Genomic DNA, 24,729 nt, shown 5'->3' with positions numbered 1-24,729 from the left:
TCCTGTGCCTTCTGCTTTTGCGGTAACATTTACTTTTCAAAATACAAAACTATGGAGTACCTGCCGTTGATAAAAACCCTTTCCCGATGAACCGTGAATTTGGAATATTTACGAATAGTTTTAACTCTCTGCAATATCAAAAGGCAAGGAGTACGATGCAAAAGTAGTGCCTGTGTGAATTTATGAATATACGTACTTCAGGAAAAAATGTACACTAAGCCATGCGTATGAACTATTTCTAAAAAAGGCTAGTGAAGGGGTAACCAAGTAAATTTATGCCCATGAATCCCATTTACTCGGATCCAGGAGAGCTGGTGGAAACGAGTTCGGTAATGACTCTTTGACCTTCAAAATTACAATTGAAATGGGATGGTTGCTGGTATGAGGCACGCCTGTACGTGATTTGAATTCCAGAATCAAGCGGCGTTTTAAACCTACCGGGCAATCAGGCCAGCGGTAAACCAGTAGCACCATGCATATAATCAGGTCAAACCATTACGTCACGCGTTTCTCCGAGATCTCTCAATGGATTCAAAACCAAGCACAGATACGCGCACACGTGATCCGAGTCCCGAAGTTTCAACCTTCCGACGTGAAAGAATGATGTCGCGAGTCCCGAGGACTGCCAACGATACCTCACCTTCGGCAGTTTGATCAAAATGTCTACTGCGTCACTACAAAATCAAGAATCAAGGATTTGTGGGGACGCTCCTTTTGATTCCTCTCGCCGTGACCAACGATCAACGGGCGCCCCTTCGCTGGTTAGGCCTCATTTAGAATATGCTGCAAGTATATGGGATCCTCACGAAGTTGGATTCATTGCTGAATTGGATCGCCTGCAGCGTAGATGAGCTTATTATATATATATATATATATATATATATATATATATATATATATATATATTTATTTATTTATTTATTTATATATATACATACATATACAAACATACATTATATATGTAATGTATGTTTGTATATGTATATATATTTTATGTTTGTAGTTAAATATATAGTATGAATATATATATAGAAAAAAATCTATAGGCTTATTATATAGATTTATAAAGCGTTGTTATGAAACTAAGTAACGTATCCAAAAAATTAGATTACCTAGGCTGGGAATCACTCACGGAGCTAAGGTTAAATTACAATTTGAAGCTCTTGCATAAATTGGGAGTCTTTTTAGCAGCGATGTTGAAAATTTATTATTACCCACGTCCTGCTACGGTAGGAGACATCATGTCAATAAAATTAGAGAGATTAAGTATAGAAGAGATGGATTTAAGATGTCATTTTTTCCACGAACGATGGATGATCATAATACCTATAACATTGTCCGACCGCGGTAGGGTCATGTTTGGGTAAAAATTAGTCTGGTGTATCTTCACCCCCTGCCACACACCCTAGCAGTGTACTAAAAAATAAATAAAAATTAATAAACTGGAACGAGTAAAATATCAATAATATACATAAATAATTAATAAATAAATAAAATTCCCTGTCCATTCCAATCGTTCGGACGTTTTCTCTTGACAACAAAGAATACTGCGACCATTAATTAAGTCTTTTATGTCCACTGGTGGCGGAGAAACATTTTATTGGAATGGATGTTGCACTTGGATGGCTAAAATCTAAATACAATCCGGACATCATGGATAATTAATAAGTGAAAAAGGTTTAGAGTTCCATAAAAAGGTTCATATTAGAAATGATGACACGCAGAATGGGTTAAACGTCCAGTCGTTAATGTACATAATATGGGTACAGATAAAAATGGAGCATCCATGTCGAAAGAGTGAATTCACGTCTCACGCATTTATCCGTAAAAACATTGTGTGCACAGTCATGGCGGCAAGCGATCTTTTCTTCTCACTATGCTTTCTATATAAAAAAATCACGTTGCCTTTCACTCTCACAGTAGTCATACTATGTATATTTATGAAATTCTTTTCTACAGTTCGTCATTACCATCATTCGGAAAAATATTTATTCACTCGCAAAACATTCTATAACTTTTCCATAGCCTTTACATTCTTTCAAGAATCCAAAAATTAGCATTTTGTGTATCCAGAAGAGTTAGAGGAGCGACCAAGAGGGCGATGAAAGTCGGAGCGTGGAACATTTCCAGATCCTTCGTAGGAAGATGGATTTATATATTTTAATATTTTATTTTGAATTAAAATCCCCTCTCGAAATGGGAGTGCAGAAGGAAAATTAAATACCCATTCAGTATCAATCTATTAGAAAAAATAATTTCTTAGAAAATGATGGTGCAGCAATTAGTGTTCTTTGCAGTGAATTTCAAAGTATTTCAATGCAGAATCCTTGCAATTCTGATTTATTTCATGGAATGTGCCCAATGGTGAACAGCTGCAATTCTTATTTGCTTTAGATAATTTCTGATATTTATAAAAATTCTGAATTGATTATTTTTTGCCTTAATGCTATCGCTAAAAGGTTGCAATACATTCCATACAACAAGTATTAAACTTTCCATCACCTGGTTTCCATTAATTGTAATTTACTTATGCAAAGCAATCCAATTTCAACTTTCCCGAGGATTTCCCGAGGATCAGATTATAAAACATTTTCCAAAGATCAAAAGAGCTTCGATCCATACATATAATACCATATGATACCATACATACCTAAATCATTTATTTTGCTGAGACTATACGACTTTTTCATATGAACAACACTAAAAAAACACCTCTATTAACCGGGATTACCCTCTCAGGTAGAAAACGGAAGAGAGTAGAGTCCTTATTATGCTGTACACTAACAAGCAAAAACATTGCTGTATTCACAACAGCCTTGAACTCATTTGCAACAGAAAAAGTCTTCCACGTCCGGGGAAACGAACTTCATCTTCCGACATGTATCGCAATTACGAGAGCCATCCCATCACATCTACCATTCTGTTCTTTCGAGGCAAAATATGACACGTTTACATGTCACGGTTTTCGTCAGCGTTTTCTTCGTTGGTAATTGTGAAGGAGGGAAGGATCAATGCGTGAGCGAAGGAAGACAATAATTGTGAAAACAATTATTTCTCAATCCAGTAACAGATAGATTAAAGATGTCATTTTTTCCACGAACGATAGGGGATCATGATAACATTGTTCGACCGTGGTAGGGTCATGTTAGGGTAAAATTATTCTATTGTGTGTTCACCCCCTGCCACACACGCTGGCCGTGGCTTGCAGGATATATATAAAATAAATTAATTAATTAAACTTAATACAGCTCCAGCTCTTCTTTCTGGACAGGATGTCCATCTCTTTCCTTGTCGATTAGTGTCCCCGTCCCCTTACGGTACGTCTCCGTGAGGCTACATGGAAATGAATCATTTCGTCTCCGGGTGATTCATTCCACTTTTCAAGGATATCCAACTTATTATTTCCAAGTGGATCGAAGACTAGTCCGCATGCAGGTCGAGGTGATTTTCTTTCCCCTGCTTCGCTCCGAACACCCAACCGAGTGTCGAACTGTCTTTTGCTTTCGCAGCCTTCCTGCCTCGCCGACCAACTTTTCGGAAACGGTGGTTCTTCTTACTGAAGTGAAAATGTCGGTTCGAAAGGGGAGAGACGGACAGGAGAGCGACGAGAACACCTTTCCACGTAAGTTGCGCCATGTTCACACATGAGCCTGCTAATGCGGAAGTTGTGGGAAATGTCATAGAATCTGACGATCACATCGTGACCTTCCTCGATTGAGAGGGCTCGAAGAGAACGTCGACTGTTCGAAGCCTCGAGCTTCGAGCACCTGAGGATGTGCCAGGGAACACTGATGCTGTGACTGCGGCCAGAAACCCGGTGTCTTATCGATAAAGGAGAGCTCGGGTATAGATTTTAGTGAAAAAGTTCCGAGTTTGAGAAGGGATCGGTCACACTGTTTTTCGGAAGCATTCAAATAATCCAGCAGTTCATTGGTTAGTCGCCTAATAGCAATCTGTCTAAGACCATCGCATGTGGGTAAAATAAACCGTCGAAAATGCATGATCAAAAATGGAAGGTAGAAGTTTGTTTGTGAATATATTTGTTTTAGTGTTTATTAGCTAATGTCTAATGGGTTAGAGTAGATTTTTGATGGCACTACACACTACCGTACTAGTAAACCTTTATTACTAACATGACCCAAGAAATCCTTAAGTCACGTATTGCACTTAAAATAACTCATTTTTTAGCTCTCCAAACTTCCTACCTCTGGAATTCCATTCAAATCGCCAATTCCCTCCCTCCCTCTGCCTCTCTTTCCCAGTTTTTTTCTCTCTTCTATTACCGCATTCAGCATCCTGTTGAGACCACTGTCAGCATCTCCTCACTTGACCTGCCTTCTTCGACTTTCTCCCGAAAGCTGTCTCTCTTACCCTATCATCGTTGGTTTTCATTTCCAACCATTCTATTTTCTCCACTCCCGCTTATTGAAAGCCCCCCAAACCATAGTTATCCTCTTTCTTGCATAACGATCAAGTTTCTGAGCCTAAATAAAAACCCGTGATCCATATTTAAGTTAGATATTTATTATGACATCATAACCTGATGTGTTCGAATGCAATTTTCCTTCCCTACTTAAATGAATTTCTTTACTGCGGTTCCCTTGAATTGAAGTGTGCTACTCAGGTCGATTTAGTGGAAGCGATAAAGAATTCAGGGAGATATCGTGCCATATTGCGTCGTTGTCGTATCATTTCGTCGTCGCTTTCCAAGACTTTCGGCGCGTACATTCGACCTGCTATTCCACCTCTCATTCTCCACCTTGGCAAACTGATCAAAGTTATGGTAGGTTTGGAGCGTAACCATAAATGTCAGACATCTTACTTTAACATCCTAATCATCTCGTGTAAGTATTCATGCTCTTCTACTTTAAAAAAAACTCACATAAATATACGACATGTATCTAAAATCCTGCGTCATTATTAGGTGACTACGAATGTTTTATGCGGGAATACTCCCGCTGAAAGATGGGGAAACTATCCATATCGATCTCCGTGGGATATCGCCTAGTAGGTTAATAGGGGTTGTCAATTAGTTAGGTAAATAGGGACACTATTATTAATAACTTAAAAGCATAAACCTTTGACTATCGCTCCGTATTGATGGCTGAGGATCAAGGGAATCTGAAGAGGACTCTTATTATATTAGAAAAGGTGATTAACACGCACAACCTGAGGATTAAAATAAAGTCAAAACCATGCAAAGGGTCAGCAGCAAAAGAAATTTAGGCAACACTAATTTACAGCGAGAAAAGAAACAGCAGGACAAAGTAAAGGATTTCTACTTGGACAGCGAGCAATGGAAAAGATAGCGAGGGGATCAGCATAAAACATAAAGAAGGCATTCTGCGGGGATAAATCTACTCGCGGCACAAATCACATCCCTCGAAATGGAAAACACACTTCATCAAGTCATACACATGGCGTATATGTACTTCGCTACGGTTGTGAGACCTGGAGTGGGAGTGGTGCTAGCTGCAGGAAAGGGCGGAATTGTCTTATGGAAACTCGGTGCTATAGAATAATGCTGAGAGGTATACATATATAAAAAAATGATAAACTTAGTTACGTATCCAAAATATTAGAACAACTAATCACTAACGAAGCGAAGGTTTAATTACAGGTTGAAGATCTTGCATAAATTGGAAGGATGTCTCTTTAGGAGTGATGTTGAAAATGTATGTGTGCCCATAAACTCTCCTACGGTAGGAGAGATTTTGCCAATAAAATTAGAGAGATTAAGTGTCGAACATATAGATTTAAGGTGTCATTTTTCTCACGAGCGATAAGGGATCATAATGCGCTACGGAGGGATAGTACTTATTTTGCGCCATAAGAAGTCTGTTGTGTAATCACCCCCTCCCACACACCCTAGCGGTGACTTGCAGGGTACGATGTATGGATGAATAAATGTATGAATCTTCTCCTGTCTTGAATGTCATCAACATTCAAACCATGTAACCTACGAAGCGACAGCCAAGAATAGACTCTAGAGCTCCTGTCAGCTTCGCACGAGAGCGAACTCATTGTATCTTAAAATTTGTCGTCAACAGTCGATAATCGAAACCGCAGGACATCGACATATTGACATCGCTGGCTGCCGACGTAGCATCCATCAACAAAGGACGCGTCAACAGCCAAGACGTTGTCAGGACGTCTCTTACCGCGGGCGCGCTTCCCCCGCCAGAGCGCATCCTTCCCCCACTACCAACAGTCACCGCCTCCTCCCCTCCCATCGCGATTCCAGGTAAAACCGCTCACCAGAGAGCGAGTGACGCGCTCGTTTTCTCGGGAGGGAGCGCCGGCTGGCCCCGAGACTTGGGAGACTTCTCCATCCCGCTCTCCCACCTTCGCTCGAGCGAACAGTTTCGATATGGCAGTGCCGCTGGATGGTTGAAGTAGGATAGCCCTCTCTGCCTCCCGAGTTTTCTTCGCCGGTGCCTTAGTGACTAATCGCCCAGGGATGAAGGTGTTGAGTCAGTGGATTGTGATTCTCCTGGTGATGGCCGATTGTTTCCAAGGTGCGTGGTCAACGATCAGTTAAAAGTAGTTAAGAATTGAGACCAACCCATAGGAAGGCAAAAGAAATGGTTAAACCTCCGTTCCTTAAAGCGTGGAGTACATGCAAATAGTTGAAATGGGAACTTAGGCATACGGTGCGACTGTAAGCAGCCATCATAGTGTAGGCAATCCTTTTTCTAGTTACTAGAATGTATCCTGTTAGCACGCAAATTAACTCATTTCCTTGGTTTCCCTTTTTTCCGGTACCTGCGAGCACGGAAAATAAGAAGAGCTCTGCGAAACTAATAGAGAAAGGAATGAAAGTGTGGTTATTGTGTCAATGTTTTAATAATGCGAATAAGAGGATAATATTTCCGGTCCACGACATTTTGGACGTCAACACCAATTCTCGGCATCCCAAAGGGAAAGACGCGTAATTTTTAAATGTGCACAGGTATTTTGCTTTCTGGTGATTCAGGGATGGGGGGGTTAAATTCCCGTGTGGAGCCGACGCATGTCAGTGGAATGCTTGTGCGCACGTTACTTGGTGTACGAGGCTTTCGCCGCCGATGGGCGTGGCCGGCGGCTTCGCCACTTGCCGCAATGTCTTCAGAGAGGGGTTCGTTTTAGTGTAAGGAAGCGTCGTCACCAACTAACTATTGTGTTGGCAAACATTTCGCGACAAGCCAACTATTGCGTTTTTGCGGAGATGACACTCCGTATGACAGTGCGGTGGAATGCGTCTTTCGGATCTCAGGACTTGATTAATTTCATCGTTCAGAATGAAGAAGTAAATACACTTCTACTTTAACCGTGTGTTTATATTTTCAACTTTGATTCATCGCAACTGACCCAAGAGCGACGAAGATCGCGCCACAATTCGTCAAATTTGAAACCGTTATCCGGAAAGTCACGAACCATGTCTATTTTTCTTGGTGGAACAAGGCTTCATGAGGAAAACTTTGAGTTAAAACAAGGAACTCCCTAATAAACATTAGTGTTTTAATGGTGAACGCAAGAAAAACGTAATATTATAAATAAGCCTAGCAGCATACAAAGCTTGAAAGATGCTCCCTTTATTTTAAATGGTTCACCGGTCAAATCATTTCCTGGACCTCAGATTTAAATCCCTGGGGATGGGACAACAGCGTCCATAGAACCGCAACGTTCAAAGGATGGGACCCGCAATTTGTTTGCTTGGTTTGTAAATGCTTAGTGATCTTATTCATGATCTCCAAACAAGTGACGATATTATACAGGAGAGGTTTACCGACTAAAAAGGAAAGGCGCGATATTTTACAAGCAACATGTAGTGACGACGAGAGACATGTTTTACTTTGTCTCTCTCCATGTTTTAAATCATAGTGAGATCATTATTCGTAAATATTTGTTTATCCATCTTTGTTATCACATGCCAACGAAATGCATTGGTAATTCTCAAATTTTTCAGTCCTCTTCGAAACCTTCACAAGTTCTCGTGAAACGTAATACTATTATCTGGCAATTTCGTTGGAACGAATTCTGCTTGTAAAATCTTTCAACCCAGAATGTGTTCGTTGTTTCCTTGTACGACGGCAGTTCCGCAACAGAACGGAAATGTGTGATCTCATTTAGCGACTCATAAAACTACTGTGCTTCGTTTTCCCCAATATTTGAGCAGACAGAGTGCGCGCGTTTTTCTTTCCGACTGAAACTTCCCGATACTGCAACATTGCGATCGGTGTATGTGCGCTCTTCACATGTGTTATTTTCAAGTTTCATGATTTGTCTGTCGAAAGAGGGTCGAAATTATGTACTCTACAGGACTTTTCAAAATCACAGTCACGTTTTGCTAACGTATTTTGATTGGAGTGCTCGTGTAACTTGGAAACATTTTAAAATTAATTTAATTCAATGAGCTATTTGTCTGCTAGAGACTTTCATTTGTTGCTTCACTCAATTAATACATCTTTTAATTTCATTCAATCTTTTGATTGAGGATTATCCTTATTCACTATTAGAAGTCTGTAAATTCACCGGAGACATTCTTCCTCATTGTCAGCCAGCAACTTCTTGAAGCGATAAGAAAACCGCAGTAATGAACCCGAGAGCCGATTGAATAAAGTAATTCGCATCGCATCAACCCTACGTTCTGCGAAACTTACAGAGCTGGGCAGGGCAGCTTTCCCTGTGCCATTTGCGAATTCCTAAGAAGAATTGAAACCCAGAAAAACACGCAGATTGCGTTTAGCTGTAAGTGTCAACATGCATCCTCGTAACTGCTCCGAATTCTCTGGGCAACCACGCCTTCTTGGAGCAGTGTACCCCTATAAATAAGCGGGTCATATCTACCCCCGCCTCGCTCCAGGTGTCATCTGCATCATTACCGTGTGTCATCAATCCTTAGATTGGTATGACGCACCTCTGCACTCAATTCTTCCATTCTCTTCACGTCTTCACACATTTTTAATCTGTGTCGTCTGTCATTGCTTGTTCCACGTATCTCATTCCTCTTCACCTTATCTCGTACGGTTTGCCTCGACGAGAGTCATCTCCAGCCCATCGAGTTTCAGAATGTGTCCAATTAGGTGATCTCTTTTCTCACAGATTTCATTGGGTTTCTTTCCTATCGCACTCGTTGTAGTAACTCTTCGTTGGATATTCAATCCTTCATTATTCTTCGTCCTTTGCCTGCAGCACCACTTCACCAATGCGATTTTATGTTGTTTCATTGCTCTACCAAATAAAACCAAACACGATAAAGATACACGCTTTAAGGCGGTGCTTCCTAACTTCCAGGCCCGCTTGTCACTGTTATTTCCGTTTGGTCGAATGGCTTCTTGGTGTATAAAAAACCATAAACCATAAACACAGTAATCAACCCGAAGGTCGGTTTGGTAGGTGATGGTAGAGTTCACCCAGTCCTAAGCCCGACGGCGTGTGAAATTCACACATCAGGGTAGGGGGGACTCGGTGTAAATCTATAGCGAAATGATCTTAATACATGCACCAAATTCTTTATCGAAATTTTCACGGAAAGACTTAAAAACAAAGCTCTAGATGAGGTAAGAGGTTTTGTGGAGAATGATAAAAAAATTAATTGGACAACCGGAAAGTGTTCAAAGGAAGAGATATGGGCTGTGAATGAAAGAATTAATAGGGAAAAGGATTTTCGAATGGTAAACATTGGCAATACAAGAGTGATGATATTTGGAAAAGGAGAAGAAACTGTTAATTTTTTACTGGAAGGAAAGAAAGTGGAACACAATAGGACATCAAATGGGAAATCTGTAGAATGGAATCTGTACAGAAGAAGAAAAATGCACGATGGGTATCGAGACGGGAAATATTACTTGTAAGGAGGGTGAATGGGTTGCTGATAGTTGGAATAATTTTAATAGAATCTAGAAAAACATTTGCGAAGAGCTTCATGCCGAGTGTAGTAACATACGGACGCGGACAATCAGAAAGAGGTCGTGTATGTGTGTACTCGGAGGGAACTCAAATGTGATCGCTGTGAACAGTACAGAAGGTGAGATGGACGGGTAGGACGAGATGCTGATGTCGTTGGGAAAAGGCAGAAGCGTGATAAAGGTAGTAGGAAATGTTTCCAGGGGTGGAGAGGACAGAGGGGAGAAGGATGAAGAGGAAGAAGGTTTGGAATGCTTACATCCTCGCTGATTCTTCTCCCTAAATAACAACGCCCCTCCTCTCTCACAAACGTTTCACAGTCCCGCATAATATCTGTTCGGCGATCTGATCTTGTACCAGAAACCATATTTTATTCATATGCTATTGTTTTTCTTCACATTGTAACCCTTCATTCTATCTCCCAGCAGACAATCATCTTCGATGGATTCCCTTTCCCCCCCCCCCTCTCTCTCTCTCGGGGCCACAGCAGCTTTACCGTCGGTGAAACCAATAAAATGATTTTTTCTCCAATATGTTGTGAATTTTCATCAATCTCGTTAGGCGATATCAACATTTTATCTTTTCTACGTATATACTTTCTTCCGAGTTAGTATATACTACATTAAGATTTCTGACGTAATAGTCAGCATGCTACACACAACGTCTTCTTGGTTAACTGGTCGTGTCTTTGCGCTGACCCACCTCATTGGACCAGTTCGAACGGGCGCCAGAATTTGTCCTATTGTTTCAGCAAATGACCAGCGACTTCTTAACTGATGATTTTGACTGGCATTCCAGTAAAACCATCGCCAAGTGAGATGGGTTAACGACCAGCAAGCATTACGGAATCATCTTGAAATCACCGCAAAGGCCTTAATATCATACGAAATTAGAGTTTGGATGTTTTGAACACGAGCGGCACCACAATTTCAGAGCGTAAAAATCATTCGCCTTGACCGGGATTCGAACCCGAGTCTCTTGATGTCCGACCGAGTGCTTTAGCCAGGTAAGCTATCGAGGCGTCCTAATACATTCCGAAATTTCAATTTTCGACCGAAGGTGAATGATTTTCACACTCTGAGATTGTTGAATTGCAATGCACATACAGTGGTTGACTCTGTTAAAAGTTACTGTCGCGGCATCTCCCGCAGTTTCTTGGAACGAGCATTACGTTACAGGCAATGCAGGTCAATGGTGAATTAGGCACTATAACCGTCCGTAAAAGGAAAACAAAATACAACTAAGCATTCATGTGCTACGGAAACCTGATTTATGCGATGCTATGAATTACAACCTCTAACATAATTCCGAATAGTAATCGTAAATAGAAGCAACTGAAGAATACAGCCCATCGCGAAATTAAGTGTGCTTCACCTACAATGCCAATTTTTAATAGCCACTGTGGAAATTTCCAGCAGCAAATGTGAAAGGGAGGGGATCCATAAAATGCTGAAAACGGAAATTCCGAATAATTCATCACAGCGAGGAAATCAGAATCGAACTCGAAGAAAGGAGATAAGACACCTATTGGCGTCATTAATGTTGAGGCGATATAATGGTTGCATGTCAGCCAACTTCTCAACAGTTTTCGCATGTAAAACTTAAATAGACCTCCCACAGTGAAATGTTTTCCTGTGAAGTTGAAACTCTATTAATGATACCAGAATTTGCAATAGGTTTTTACATGTACATTGAATTCAATAGTTTACCAGACCGAACCATTATATGTTGAATTATGAAATGGAAATCTTAGAAATATGGGAGCTTTCAGTGACGCATGCTAAGTGTTAAAAAAAACATCAGGCTCCCAACCTGGATTTATCTATAGTAACGATCAAAAACTTTGCGACACAACGTACATCTAATGTAATCCGTTCACTTTCCCACTTCACTACACAAACAAGATGACGACTTTTTCCCACCTTGGAGTGTGGCTCCTTCGTATCAACTTCCATGTCGTAACCTATAGCCTTGCTGGAGATGCAGCCATGACCCATCTTGTTCATTGAGACAAAACAGATTACACGGTCGAAGATCAGTAGGGAATATTTTATTAAAATGCGAGATTTGCGTTTACTCGAGAAGAGCCACGTCGCAGTTTTCAAGATTTTTATCGCGGAGCGAATTTTAAATTACAGATTAAATATCTTGCATGAATTGGATGGATGTCTCTTCAGCAATAATGTTGGAAATGTATTATTGAGACCCATCGTGCTACGATAGAAGAGATCATACCAATAAACTTAGAGTGATTAAGTGTATAAATGATAGATTTAATATGCCATTTTTCCACGAACGATAAGGGATCATAATAAAATTGTCCGACCGCGGTAGGGTCATATTCGGATCAAAATTTGTCTGGTGTTTTTTTCACCCCCTGCCACAAACCTTAGTGGTGGCTTGCAGAGTGCTAAAATATGAAAATATGATATCAAAGCCGACTCTCTCCGATAAAGTCTCGCGGTGCTTGATGACTTCTCCTTGTGCGGTTCATTTCGTTGTTAAAAGTTGCTTAAAACAAAAATGGGTAATATTACTGTAAACATGGAAAAATGATTTCTTAATCGTTATCATGCTGTTAAATATATCGCAAAGGACCTGCGGTTTTAACCTTTTCTCTATTCTTGTTCGGAAAAGCATCCCTCCTAGATCTCCTAACTCGCGTTGCCTGTGATCAAAGCGTAAATCAGCTACTCCAATGAGATTGTTGGAATAATTTGTGAAAATAGCTTGGAATTATTATTAATATTCTCAAAGGCTGCTTTAAAAGTTGATCAGAAAACCTTCCCTATACATCCATTTATCAGAACAACGGTACCTGAATGGTACCTGTTCCTACAAGTTACCAAATGCAATCAGGGTAGAAAATACTAATAATTACTTACTATATTAAAATACTAAATAATTCTTGAAAACAAATCTTAAATAACCCCTTGCGACTCACGGTGAGACTGAATTCGTTTTTCCTAGCTCTATAAAAATCTATTCCCAGAAGTCAATTCAAGTTTCAAGTTAATTCACTTCTAAAGGTAAATTCCATTATTTCTATCCGTTCAATTCTCTTGCTGTAACTACGAATAAATGGTAAAAATCATATTCAAGTTAATTTATATGACGAAATGTTACGGTAATTTCAGTTTCAAACTATGATTTGATCAATTTTTACCCGTAGTAATTGCAATAGTGCTAGTTTTAAATGCATAAGTGGAACAACAGAAGGCGTCTAAGAGAGCTAAAGTGACATGACTTTGATTCGATAATTAAATTGCGGGCATATGCGATTTTAGTTCTTCTTCGTCGTGCAGACGTTTTAGTTAGACTTTACCTAAATATTCATGCGGAATAATTTTTTTACGATTATATTAACGACAAGCCAGCGTTCCTCGATTCATTCATTCAATTCATTCAGAGACCCCAATGTGAATTACGATTATTTTAAGATGGGTAAATTACTGCTATTTCCATTTGGGAATTATTAGGATAGTTAAAGACATCCAGCAATCATAAATAAGTAAAGGCTTATATAATACTTTTGATTTTCTCTTATCTGCTCATAGTTTCTTACATACACTTTAAATTAAACACAGGGACTGATACTCGTGGCTGACATGCTCCCTGGTTGCTTACTCTGCTTTGCAAACGATATCATTCATGCTGACCAAAAAAGTAATAGTATAAGCGGATAGCTATTAAAATACAACCTTGTGTGGTAGGTGTGATAGCGTATTCTGAATATTAATGCAGAGTACGGGAATTAAAAGAGGTCGCGGTAAATTATGGTACTAGTAAATGGCGATATTGTCGCGGCCATTCTCAGACCCGATCATCTTGCCTCCGATTAACCGTGGGGCACACAGCATGCCCCCTCCGTGGCCTCGCCGCCCCTCGAGAGAGAGAGAGGCGGGAGGCCTGCCCGACCCCTCCCCCAACCTTCGCCGTCCCGACCGTTTTACTCTTCAATCGGTCAAAAATCTCTTTGCGTCGGTAACTTTCCGACGGCCTTGTTTTGCGACGCGGCGGGGGGCCCCCCCACTCCCACTTTCCCTCGTTCGCCGCCCCTCCCCTTGACTCTCGGGAGGTGGGTGGGGGCGTGAAATGGGCCGAGGGACCCGTCGCGATGCTCGCCTCCACGCGGAGGAATCGCATCGTCGATTGCTGACGCGCCAAACTCGACTCCAGATTCAGCTGCTTCCGCACGTGCCCGCGAGAAGGCCCGCTTTTGTGATTGCATTGATGCAAGCCGACCGAACACCTAGATGTTCCAAGGGAATTCTGGCCTTAAGAGCGCGAATGAAATCCGGAGAGCGAGAGGAAAGATTAGCTCATTTTCACAATCAAAGGATGAAAAAATTTCCATCAGAAGGTGTTAAAAAGCATTTTTTTTGTTGGAAGAAAAGGTACATCTCCACGAATTAATGGGTTAAGTTGACATACTTTGAGTACAGAAGTTTAGACATTTCTCCCAACAATACATTTCTCCCGGCAATACAAGCCCTGTATTTGAAATGATAATTGCCAAGTGGAAAAGTGCTACGATCAGTTGTTCATTATGTTAGATTCTGATTGACTTTGAACTGATATTTAAAGTTAACCAAAAGAGGGATTTCGTTTGATTTGTTTGTGTTGACAAGCAATTGCAACATCATGAATTTGATGCAAATGAGCTACACCCATTCACTACACTATTTGCTGAGGAATCTTTGGGGCACACCAAAGGATCTTTATCTTTCAATTGAAGATTTTGGAAAATACCATAAATCTACAAGTGCCTCCCAGCTCTTAACTCCATCAATCACCTTTGGCCAAGAGTATTAGTGTGTGCATATTCACAACTTCCCTAAGTAACTCAATGATCAATTAATTAATCTTCAAGTACAGGTAAAAATAAGTAGAATGATTTCTTGCCACCAATGAAGATGGCTATGGTGGGGTGATTTGTGTTGGAAGAGTGATTGGAGATCTTGGGAAAGAAATGTGACCCCTGTCAGTTTACTGTGGGTATTTACAGTGTGCGGATTGCTGCTAGCCTGGACCCCTGTTTGACGGTTGTCAGGAATTCATGATGCCAAATTCCATGGAACATTCATATGCGATAAAATTATAAAATTATGCATTAAGCTCGGAAAATTGGGTTTAGAGGCCATGTCTATGGTTAAGAATGTTTATGGAGATGGTGAAATGTCCCAAGTAATGGTATTCTGCTTGCGCAGGATGTTCAGGGAGGGTAACGAGGAGGTTGACGATGAGGAATGCCCTGGACACCCATCAACAACACAGTGGGATGAAAATGTGCAAAAAGGGAGACAAGTGCTCATTTTCCATTGACCCCTAAGTGTCTGGATGTTTTTGCAAAAGAGTGCAATATTCAGAAAACCATAGTGCATTGCATTCTTACGGAAGATTTAACCATGAGCTAGGTGTGCCGAGATGGTCCCCAAGGTGCTGTCGGAAGATTGCTTGTGTGACAATCTTGCCTTGGGCCCCTTGGACCAAGGTGAAAGTGACCGGAATTATTTAGAATCGGTGGTTACTGGTGACATGGGTTTTGAGTACGTCCCTGGTACAACCCCTTTGAGTACCATTTTGGTCGACTGGATTATGTCAAAGAGGCCATGATGAGGTACCTGAACAAGGATCTAGTTGATGTCTCACAGGAAGCATACCACAACTGGCAAAAGCACTGGCATTGGTGTGTCAATACAGTATGGTGCTCTAATGAAGAATTTTAGCAAATTGTACTTTGATCTGCCATACATTTTTTTCAGTATATTTATTCTGCTTCTTTTTGAGACAGACTTTGTATGTCTACCAGTTGGTTCCAAATCGCATCCCAATACTACTTTGCCAACTATTGTTGGACTGCAGAATATCTTGTACCAGAGGACTCCTGTTTGGTTTTTTTTATGACACCTTTCCGTAATGACAGAAATGCTTGAAAACAATAATATTTTCTCAGGTTGGAAGTGTTATGTATGACAAAATTACAATTGAACGTAAAACTTCCTTCATTTTTTGTGCAGTAACATCATAGAATGTTTGTTTGCAGAATCTAAATACTACCTTGAACAAAAAGTTCCCGGAATAACCACCGTGTGGCGCTCCCATCGTTCCGATTTGAGTTCTGTTTTTTTTGTTAAATTGGTACATCTGTTGTTGATATTCCCTTTAAATCTTAGTGTCATAACTTGACATTTGCAAAAGTTACGTAGCCAAGAGTACATCTATCTCTGTGTGTGTTGGCGATTTTTTACAATTTCAGAAATGGATTTAAATTTGCAACAACGAACTTGTATTAAATTTTGCGTAAAAAACGGATTTAGTGGCGCACGGACGTTGGAAATGTTGGAAAAGTGTTTCGGCAACGATTCTCTAAAAAAAACGGTCGTTTACCAGTGGCACGAGCGGTTCAGAAGTGGTCGTGAGTCAATCGAAGATGATGAACGCAGTGGCAGAACATCGACATCGAAAGTCGGTGAAAAAATTGATAAAGTAAAAGAAATGTTGGTCAATAACCGCAAATTAACCATCAGAGAAATAGCGGAGGACTTGAACATTGCCTATGGATCCGCCCAAGACATTGTGGTTAATGATTTGGGTTTCCGTCGTGTAGCAGCAAAGTTGGTGCCAAAAGACCTCAATTTCATGCAAAAAAGAGACCGTGTTGACGTCGCAAAAGACATGATTTGCGAGGCTGAATCCGATCCCACATTCATCAAAAGGATCATTACTGGAGACGAGACGTGGGTTTATGAGTACGACACGCAATCCAGACATCAGGCAAGTGAATGGCGTTCACCAAATGAGCCGAGACCAAAAAAACCACGTCGTTTTCAGTCAAAAAAGAAGGCAATGCTGACGGTTTTCATGGATTACAACGGTGTAGTGCATCATGAATTTTTGCCAGAAGGCCAGACAGTAAACAAAGAGTATTATTTGGGCGTTATGAGACGTTTGCGTGAAGAAATTCGCCGAAAGAGACCAGAAATGTGGGCAGAAAACTCGTGGATTTTGCACCATGATAACGCACCGTCGCACAGTGCTATCATTATTCGTAATTTTTTGACGAAAAATGCAACAAATACCATCCAACAGCCACCGAATTCACCTGATTTGGCTCCCTGTGACTTCTTTCTGTTCAATCGAGTTAAAAAACCATTACGGGGAACGCGTTTTAGCAGCCGAGAGGAAGTAATGGAAAAATCGCAGGAAGCACTGATGGACATACCGAAAACCGACCGTAACTTTTGCAAATGTCAAGTTATGACACTAAGATTTAAAGGGAATATCAACAACAGATGTACCAATTTAACAAAAAAAACAGAACTCAAATCGGAACGTTGGGAGCGCCACACGGTGGTTATTCCGGGAACTTTTTGATCAAGGTAGTAATGCAGTCCAATATTAGATCTCCCCTTCTCCCCCATTCTCCTGTCCTCGTCTTCATTGGTAATCCTATGAACTAGTGGTTCTTCCTCTCTCTTTTCTACGGTAGCCTTCATCTGATCCCTGCAGCCTCTTTCTTTATCAGGCAGCTGTTGACGGACTAACCAACCTCTTTTTCAATGGTCTACCCATTTTTTCTAATTTTCATCTCTATTTTAGATATGATTAGAGAAAGAGATTATTTTTGCTTTAGCCACTTGCTATAAAAAGGATAAATAAGAAAATATTCCTAACCTTATATTTGCCTCACAGAAATAAAAAATGTAGCTTTTATGCATTTTATTTTATTTTTTAGAATGTCTGAAATTTTACTTATTTGTTCAGAATGTGGTATAATGAAAAATCATACCAAATATCTATTTGATATTTTAGCACTCTGCAAGCCAGTGTTAGGGTGTGTGGCAGGGGGTGAATACACACCAGACTAATTTTGACCTAAATACGACCCTACCACAGTTGGACAATTTTATCTGATACCTTATTGTTTGTGGAAAAAATGATATCTTAAATGTATCTGTTCTTCACTTAATCTCTCTCATTTTATTGACATAATCTTGCCTACCATGGTACGATGGGGGTAATAACACATTTTCAACATCACTCCTGAAGAGACATCTTTCCAATTAATACAAGAGCTTCAATCTGTAATTTACCCTTCACTCCATGAGTGATTCCCAGTCTTTCTCCTCTAATATTTTGAATACGCTACTAAGTTTATTAAAGCAGCATTTTACAAATCTAGCTCCTCTATGTTGCATGCATTCCCATTTGGCAATCAATCCAATTTCGTGAGGATCCCATACACTATATGAGTATTCTAAATGAAGCCTAATTAAATTCATATCATTCAATAGCATTCCATATATGACAGATTTTCAGTATTAGGTACATAAAAATAACTTGAATACTGACTAAAGACTAAACATAGATTGCAGTGTTAAGTTTTATGTCATATAAACCATATTTACCATTCTGTTTTTGAATGAATCTTGTTCCTCTAAATGGAAGAAGTTGAAGAATAACCCTTTTCCAATGATTTTGGTGGTTCCTTGATTGGAATTCCAAGGGTAGATGAATTCTGTTTGTGCAAGTAGTCAGATATTCTAATTTTAAATTTTTACAAGATATTTTACAAACACAACATTAATATATCAATTATAAAAATTTTAATAAGGTTCAATAATATGTTATATGTCACAGTGGATAAAGTGAAATATATTTCAAATCTTTCTATAGTGCCATAGGATATATAATTGCATAGTAGAAAGAATACAATTTAGTTTTGGTTCAAACTATATAACAATTTGAAAAACTAAAAATAAACTTATTTTCATATCATAGCTTAAATTTTTAACGTGGAAATTTTGATCGAAAGTTATTATTATTATCATTAAAAATACACATGTGCTGATAGACAGTGTCAGGTGGCACACAAGTCCCAAATAATCACAAAAGATAATAGATAAAATCAATCAGTAAAACAAAAGTACACTTAGGAAACTTCCAAACACAAATCTCTTTCACAAAACAAGAGAATCCCCATCTCATTTACATCCATCAATCAGCCATTATTAATGATAAAATTGTGAGGTTGATGGGTCAAACTCACCTTTTGTTACACCAAATATCATTTAGAGTCCCGCTCTTTGGGCAGTGTGATGTGAGATACTTCCCCAGTCTTTTTTCTTTCTTCCCTCATTGTTTTGATGCACAGAGAAGTTTTGAAGACAGAACTGGACTCCTGGCATCTTATTCTTTTGGTTAATCATCCAACAATCAGTCATCAACTCAGGTATTTCCAGGGTCAAGGAATAGTAAAATTCAGCATTTGATTTTCCATTTTGAGCCTCAATTATCAGGAGCAAAGACATGACAGAAAAACAGTCCTAGGAATTTTAATTATTTCCCAATGTTAATCACAAAATAACAATGAAAGTTTCAGAAAAACAGGTACTTATAAAGTCTAGCAAATGACTTTTAAAATATTGATTGAGTGATGTTTATTGGTTCCTAAAAGACATGTTTGAGACATGTATGGAGCGCATCACATTGCTTGCAAATATTACAGACAGACACTAATATAAGTGCAATCGGAATGTGAATTCAAATAATAGTCACAAATAAAAAAGAAAACAGTAAACAGGAGAAGTAATAGCATACATAAGAATTAAAATTATTCATCAATGGAGAGAGATATGAATTATCCACAGTATTGAATTAATATTCCCAGAGGATCTGATTAAGTTTAGATTTAAATAAAAACAAATATTCTATTTCCCTTAGTTTTCTAGATGCTGCTTTCAGGAATTTGACACCAGCATAACATGAGTTCTTAGCAAACATAGCTTAGTTGTAAGTAGTTATCCTCAAGTCATTACATCCTCTTGTGCTGAGCTTTTATTCCATTGCAACTGATGGTATGTAAATGATTAAAATCATTCACAATGTCAAGCTTAATTATTAAGGAAAAAACTTCTTCTCACAATCATCAGTGATCTCCATTTATTTGTGGAAAATATATTTGCATATGATTAGGGCAGCTACAAAGTCGTATAAACTTTCCTACCTGATGTATCTAGATCCTACCAATATGCTCAACTCATATACCATCTTCTAAATAAAATATACTCTTAATATTATGCCTTTTGTTGCTGGATATTTATTGTATCTTTTTTATTTCAGATGGAAATACCTTTGTGAAATTTAAGCCTCCAAGACTATACCCAAATAAGGAAGAAATAGTGGTTTCTCAAGGTGACACAATTAAATTATACTGTGAAGGGAACAGGCCAATAAACTGGAGCATTCCAATGTACACAATGTTTGTGGATGAGGTGAGAAATGCATGAAAAATCAAATGAATGATTCCTATAATTCATATCAATGATATTCCCTTCTCAGGAAATTCCTCAGGTAACTTCAGTTAATATTCAAATGCACCAGTATTCTGTTCTAAATGTTCGGGTTTAATCATAGAACAACCTGCCCATTGGTCTAACCATGTGCCCAATTAATGTTTGAAGTAAAGCTTTGGTGCTTACTCTGTAAGACTCACCTGCATGTCATATTCTAAAAGTTATAAGCCATTCCTATCATCCAGAAGGAATATGGTACTATTTGAAGGGGTTCCTTCCCTAGTATGCTTAAAAAATTAGTTTGACTTAAAAGATATTGAAAAGACTAGATGAATAGAAATAGAAAAGCTAGAGGAATAAGATGAAATTCATGAAAAACTTTGTTTAAAAAATTGAAGAATATGACAATTTCCTGTATTTATAATTACCATTAATTTACTTGAAGTACCTAGTTTAGAAAACTTTTTACTCAATAATATGCTATATAGCTATGGAAAGAGGAAATATTCTAATATCCATGTCAACCTCTGCTAAAGAAGGATTGCTTCATGAAGTCCTACTGCTTCATTCATAAAAATGAATCAAAAACTCTCTCTTTCCCTAAATGAAGGGCAACCTGACAAATTTAAGATTATTTTTATTTGGTAGATTACTGTTTAAGATAGGTCTTGGATGGACAGACTTAATACAAATACACTTACCCTATTGTTTTATATTTTCCCTAACATTGCGTTTCAAATAATACAAGCATTAAATTTTCACAATACGTAGAATACAGGGAAATCTTTTTTGCATTTTTGGCGTGCATCTCCACATATGTGCATGTGCTACATGAGCACCATATGCATTTGTACAAGCTGTGCTATTTTAACAATTGCATAGCCAGGGATGTGAAATGATCACGCAAATAAAATGTTTCATGTGTTTAGATTCATTGTGGGCCAAACTGCATTAATAATTTTTGCTATACCATCTCATTTTGTTTCTGATGTGCCAACAAAGTCTATAGTAGTTATTTACCTAAAACTTATCTATGCTGCATGTACTGAATCTGTTGGCACAATTAACTATCTCCTGTACATCGTAATTACACTTTCCCCATGAACTTTCACTGACACTTACTTTCTCATGAAGCGACACTTTTGTCTGTTTCCATCTGAAGAAATAATTTGATGAGTATTGAGAGGGGCTGTACACTCATGGTCCACCCCAAGTGGCAATAATAGCCGTTAATACTTGCAGTGCATCTACTATTATTCAAAATCCATTTTGCAATTGAAATACTGTTTCACGCCTGATAAAAACCTATTGCTCTAAATAAATTACTTTGCATTTTTTTTTTAAATACCAGCTGATGAAAATTCAGATTAAAATATTTGCCTGCTCCTTTTATTGTATTTTTTATGCTTTGTATAATTATGAGATAGAATACATAACAACTATCCCACCAAAAATGGCTTAGAGTTTAGTTTGTCAGTAAGGATACTTCCAATTTCGATCCTGTTACTTTGTTCACGACTGTAATGTAAACAATGGAACAAAATTGAATGTAAACACATAATTGATTTTCCAAAAGAAAAGACTATATTTGTATTTTGCTTTGCAGAGTGAACTGGCTCACATCTCAATTAATTTCTCCAGAAACTTTGACTCTGAATACTCATTTACATCACATTTAGAGGTGAGCAATTCATACTATTTGGACACTGGTTACTATCACTGTCACTACCGAGAGACAACTGACATGGAAGCAGTTGAAGATGTGGATAAGATCTATGTGTACGTGAATAGTAAGTATACTCCTCTAAATTGACTACTGCACAAATTATATAAAATTTCAGGTACATCGCATTTGATGATCTAAAGCTGGAGGACACTTCAAAATGTGTAAATGTATTTGTTGTCCAGGGAACAGGAATGCAAAATGAAAAAATCAAAATCTTGAAATTGGTTTTTTGTACACATCTATTTTCCATCAATGTATTATGTATCTCATTCTATCTAGTCTGTATCTCTCTATCTCTTTGCAAACTTTCTGTTTCTCATGCTTAATGCCTTGATAATGAGTTTCTATATACAAGGTCCAAGAGGAGGAAAAAAATGGATTTGTCTTGTCATCTCAGAAACCAGACTATTGGCATCACTCCTTTGCACATTTCCCAATTTATCATCCAAATACGCATGTAAATAAGGAATTACTGGTTTATCTCATAAACTGGTTTTTCAATGTAATTGGTGTCATTGTATATTTATGAAACACATTCTCTTGATACCAAATTTTTTTTCTTTCAACCCAAATAATATATTTTGTGATACCTTGTGTGTACTTAAACCTAATTCATATTGAAAATGAGTTAAAATATTCGATTGATATTCCAAAAATTAAGACAAACCAAGGCAAACTCAAATTAGGAAAACATTGAAAAATAATAGCGACAAACCTCAAATTGATCACATACAGCAAATTTGCTGTTTTTACCGTGGTTAGTTCCTATAACTATGATCAATAGCCCAGGAATTTTACTGGTAGGATGAATACTACTGTCCTATTCATTGCCATATTTTTAATTATATCCTAGCTTATGCCTTAGGTCACAGTTTCATAATCATTTTACTCCCATATGCCACTGAAAATTATCTCACTTGCCCAAAAAAAAGATAATTATAAATCATGACATTTGATTGTGAAGATGAAATCACTGGGAGGCATCACATGCCTCCCCTTAAATATTCAAATATTCTCCCACCCTTTCTGCAATTCCTTTGAGGAATCACACATATGTTTCAGAATCTCTCCGATTTGGTGTAATTCATGGAGAGCACTTGAGGAGTGGTATGAATTGACTTGGATGCCATTAAATATATCCCTATGGATGCCCATCTTTGATACTTGTAACAGTCTTAAGTAGATCTTTAAATATCCTCCTCAATTTAATGCTGCAAACTTAGAAATAAATCTTATTCTTTTGCATTTTCAGACACCGTCCAACTGCTGGTTCATAATGTTAGTTATGGACTTGTAATGCAAATTGAATATGAACCTGCCATAATACCCTGTAAACCTACATCTCCAGATGTCAATGTGACCTTATACAAAGATGGTGAAGTGGTAAGACCTCTTGGTTGATTATAATGCCAGATGTATATTTATAATAACTGAAAAGCAACTATCTGTACTTCAATTTTGTTAGACATTGCCAAAATCATAATTCAATAATTTTAAAATTTCTGCTAAATGACATACATCTGTCAAGTAGGCCAAGAAGCGATTAACTTAAATGAAAGAAAGTGTTGCATAGTTAATTTTCAAAATAAATATATTTTGCCTATAAAAAGGAGCAACGAGGGTAGGCTGAAAAGTAATGCATACATGCTTGTAGACCACAAACAAAAAGAAATAGCCATGATCGGGCAAAAGTACATTCAAGTGCAATTCTTAAGTTTCAAAATCTATTTTTCAGCATAGTCACTGTTAGGCTAAGATATTTTTCTCAATGTGTAATAAGTTTTTCATTCAGTCAATGAGAAACTCTTCCAACTTTTCTCGAATCCAGGATTTGACAGCTGCCTTCACCTCATCACCTGAGGTGTAATGATTACCCTTGAAGTTTCTCTTAAGTTAAGGAAAAAAATAAAAATTACAAGGCGCAAGACCGGAGGAATAAAGAGGGTGTGGAATGGGTTCAAATGTCAGGTTTCACAGAGCCTCTACAGTTGTGCGCAAGGTGTGTTGCCATGACATCGAAGGTGTTTTAGAGTCTGTATATGCTGAGCAGAATTTACTGTTACCCTTCGTTCTAGAAATTTGGTCACATAAACTTGGTATGCATCCCGAAACCATGTTTCATGAATAATTATGGATTTTCCAGGCTCGCAGCCACGAAATTTTACTACCCATCGATTAACAGTACACCTACCATCAGTATCATCACCATTAACAGCCTTTAAACAACAATGAATCTCAGTAGGAGCCACTTTTTCAGCAGTTAAAAATGCAATAACAGCACACTGTTTCGCTCGCGTTGACATAGCACTAGAACACATTTCCATACTTCCGCTTCTCAAAATACACTGGATGAATGTAACGACCTCAAACCTGTGCATGCGTATTGAGGGGAATATTACTTCCATATTCCACCAGGAAAGCTTCTGAAGGTCATTTTGTTTGTGGTCTACAAGCATGTGTGCATTAGTTTTCAGCCTACTCTCGTATCAAGTGATCTACCATTTTTATTTTAACAAACTCAGTTTGGTGCACTGCATAATCTTAAGGCCATCAAAGAGTTTTGTATACTATGCTCTGCCTATTTTAAGGACTGCTTTGCCTCAAACAAGTATTTAGAAAGGGGAGGAGGTAGGAGGGACTAGTGGGGTGGGAGCTCACGTTACTACCTACGCAGAGACTATTAAAGAGGAATGAGTGGAGAACGGTTTCTTTTTAAACACAAGGACCTACAAAGTTTTGGATAGCTGATATAAAGCAGTTTAAAGACTACAGAGTTTACCATTTTTTTTGCTGAAGCTCATACAAAAAGATTGAAAG

The 24,729-nt window shown here is 38.5% G+C and overlaps 1 protein-coding gene across 5 annotated transcripts in view; it reads left to right on the top strand.

Annotated features, from left to right (window-relative positions):
- The window catches only part of LOC139700717 (vascular endothelial growth factor receptor 1-like), a 204,921-nt gene that overhangs the window by 138,418 nt on the left and 41,774 nt on the right, over positions 1–24,729 (top strand). For 4 of the 5 annotated variants that reach the window (XM_071599165.1, XM_071599164.1, XM_071599162.1 and 1 more), the window contains exons 2-4: positions 20,014–20,165; positions 21,793–21,976; positions 23,165–23,295. In XM_071599165.1, coding sequence (XP_071455266.1) covers positions 20,014–20,165; positions 21,793–21,976; positions 23,165–23,295 — 467 coding nt within the window. Of the gene's footprint in view, positions 1–6,423; positions 6,519–20,013; positions 20,166–21,792; positions 21,977–23,164; positions 23,296–24,729 lie in introns of those variants that run through there. The other variant, XM_071599166.1, reaches the window with a different exon arrangement.

Source organism: Hetaerina americana, unplaced genomic scaffold (assembly GCF_022747635.1).
Source record: "Hetaerina americana unplaced genomic scaffold, ioHetAmer1.1.p SCAF_107, whole genome shotgun sequence".
NCBI lineage: Eukaryota > Metazoa > Arthropoda > Insecta > Odonata > Calopterygidae > Hetaerina > Hetaerina americana.
Note: the sequence above shows the minus strand (reverse complement) of the source record. Positions and strands in the feature narration are given on the sequence as shown.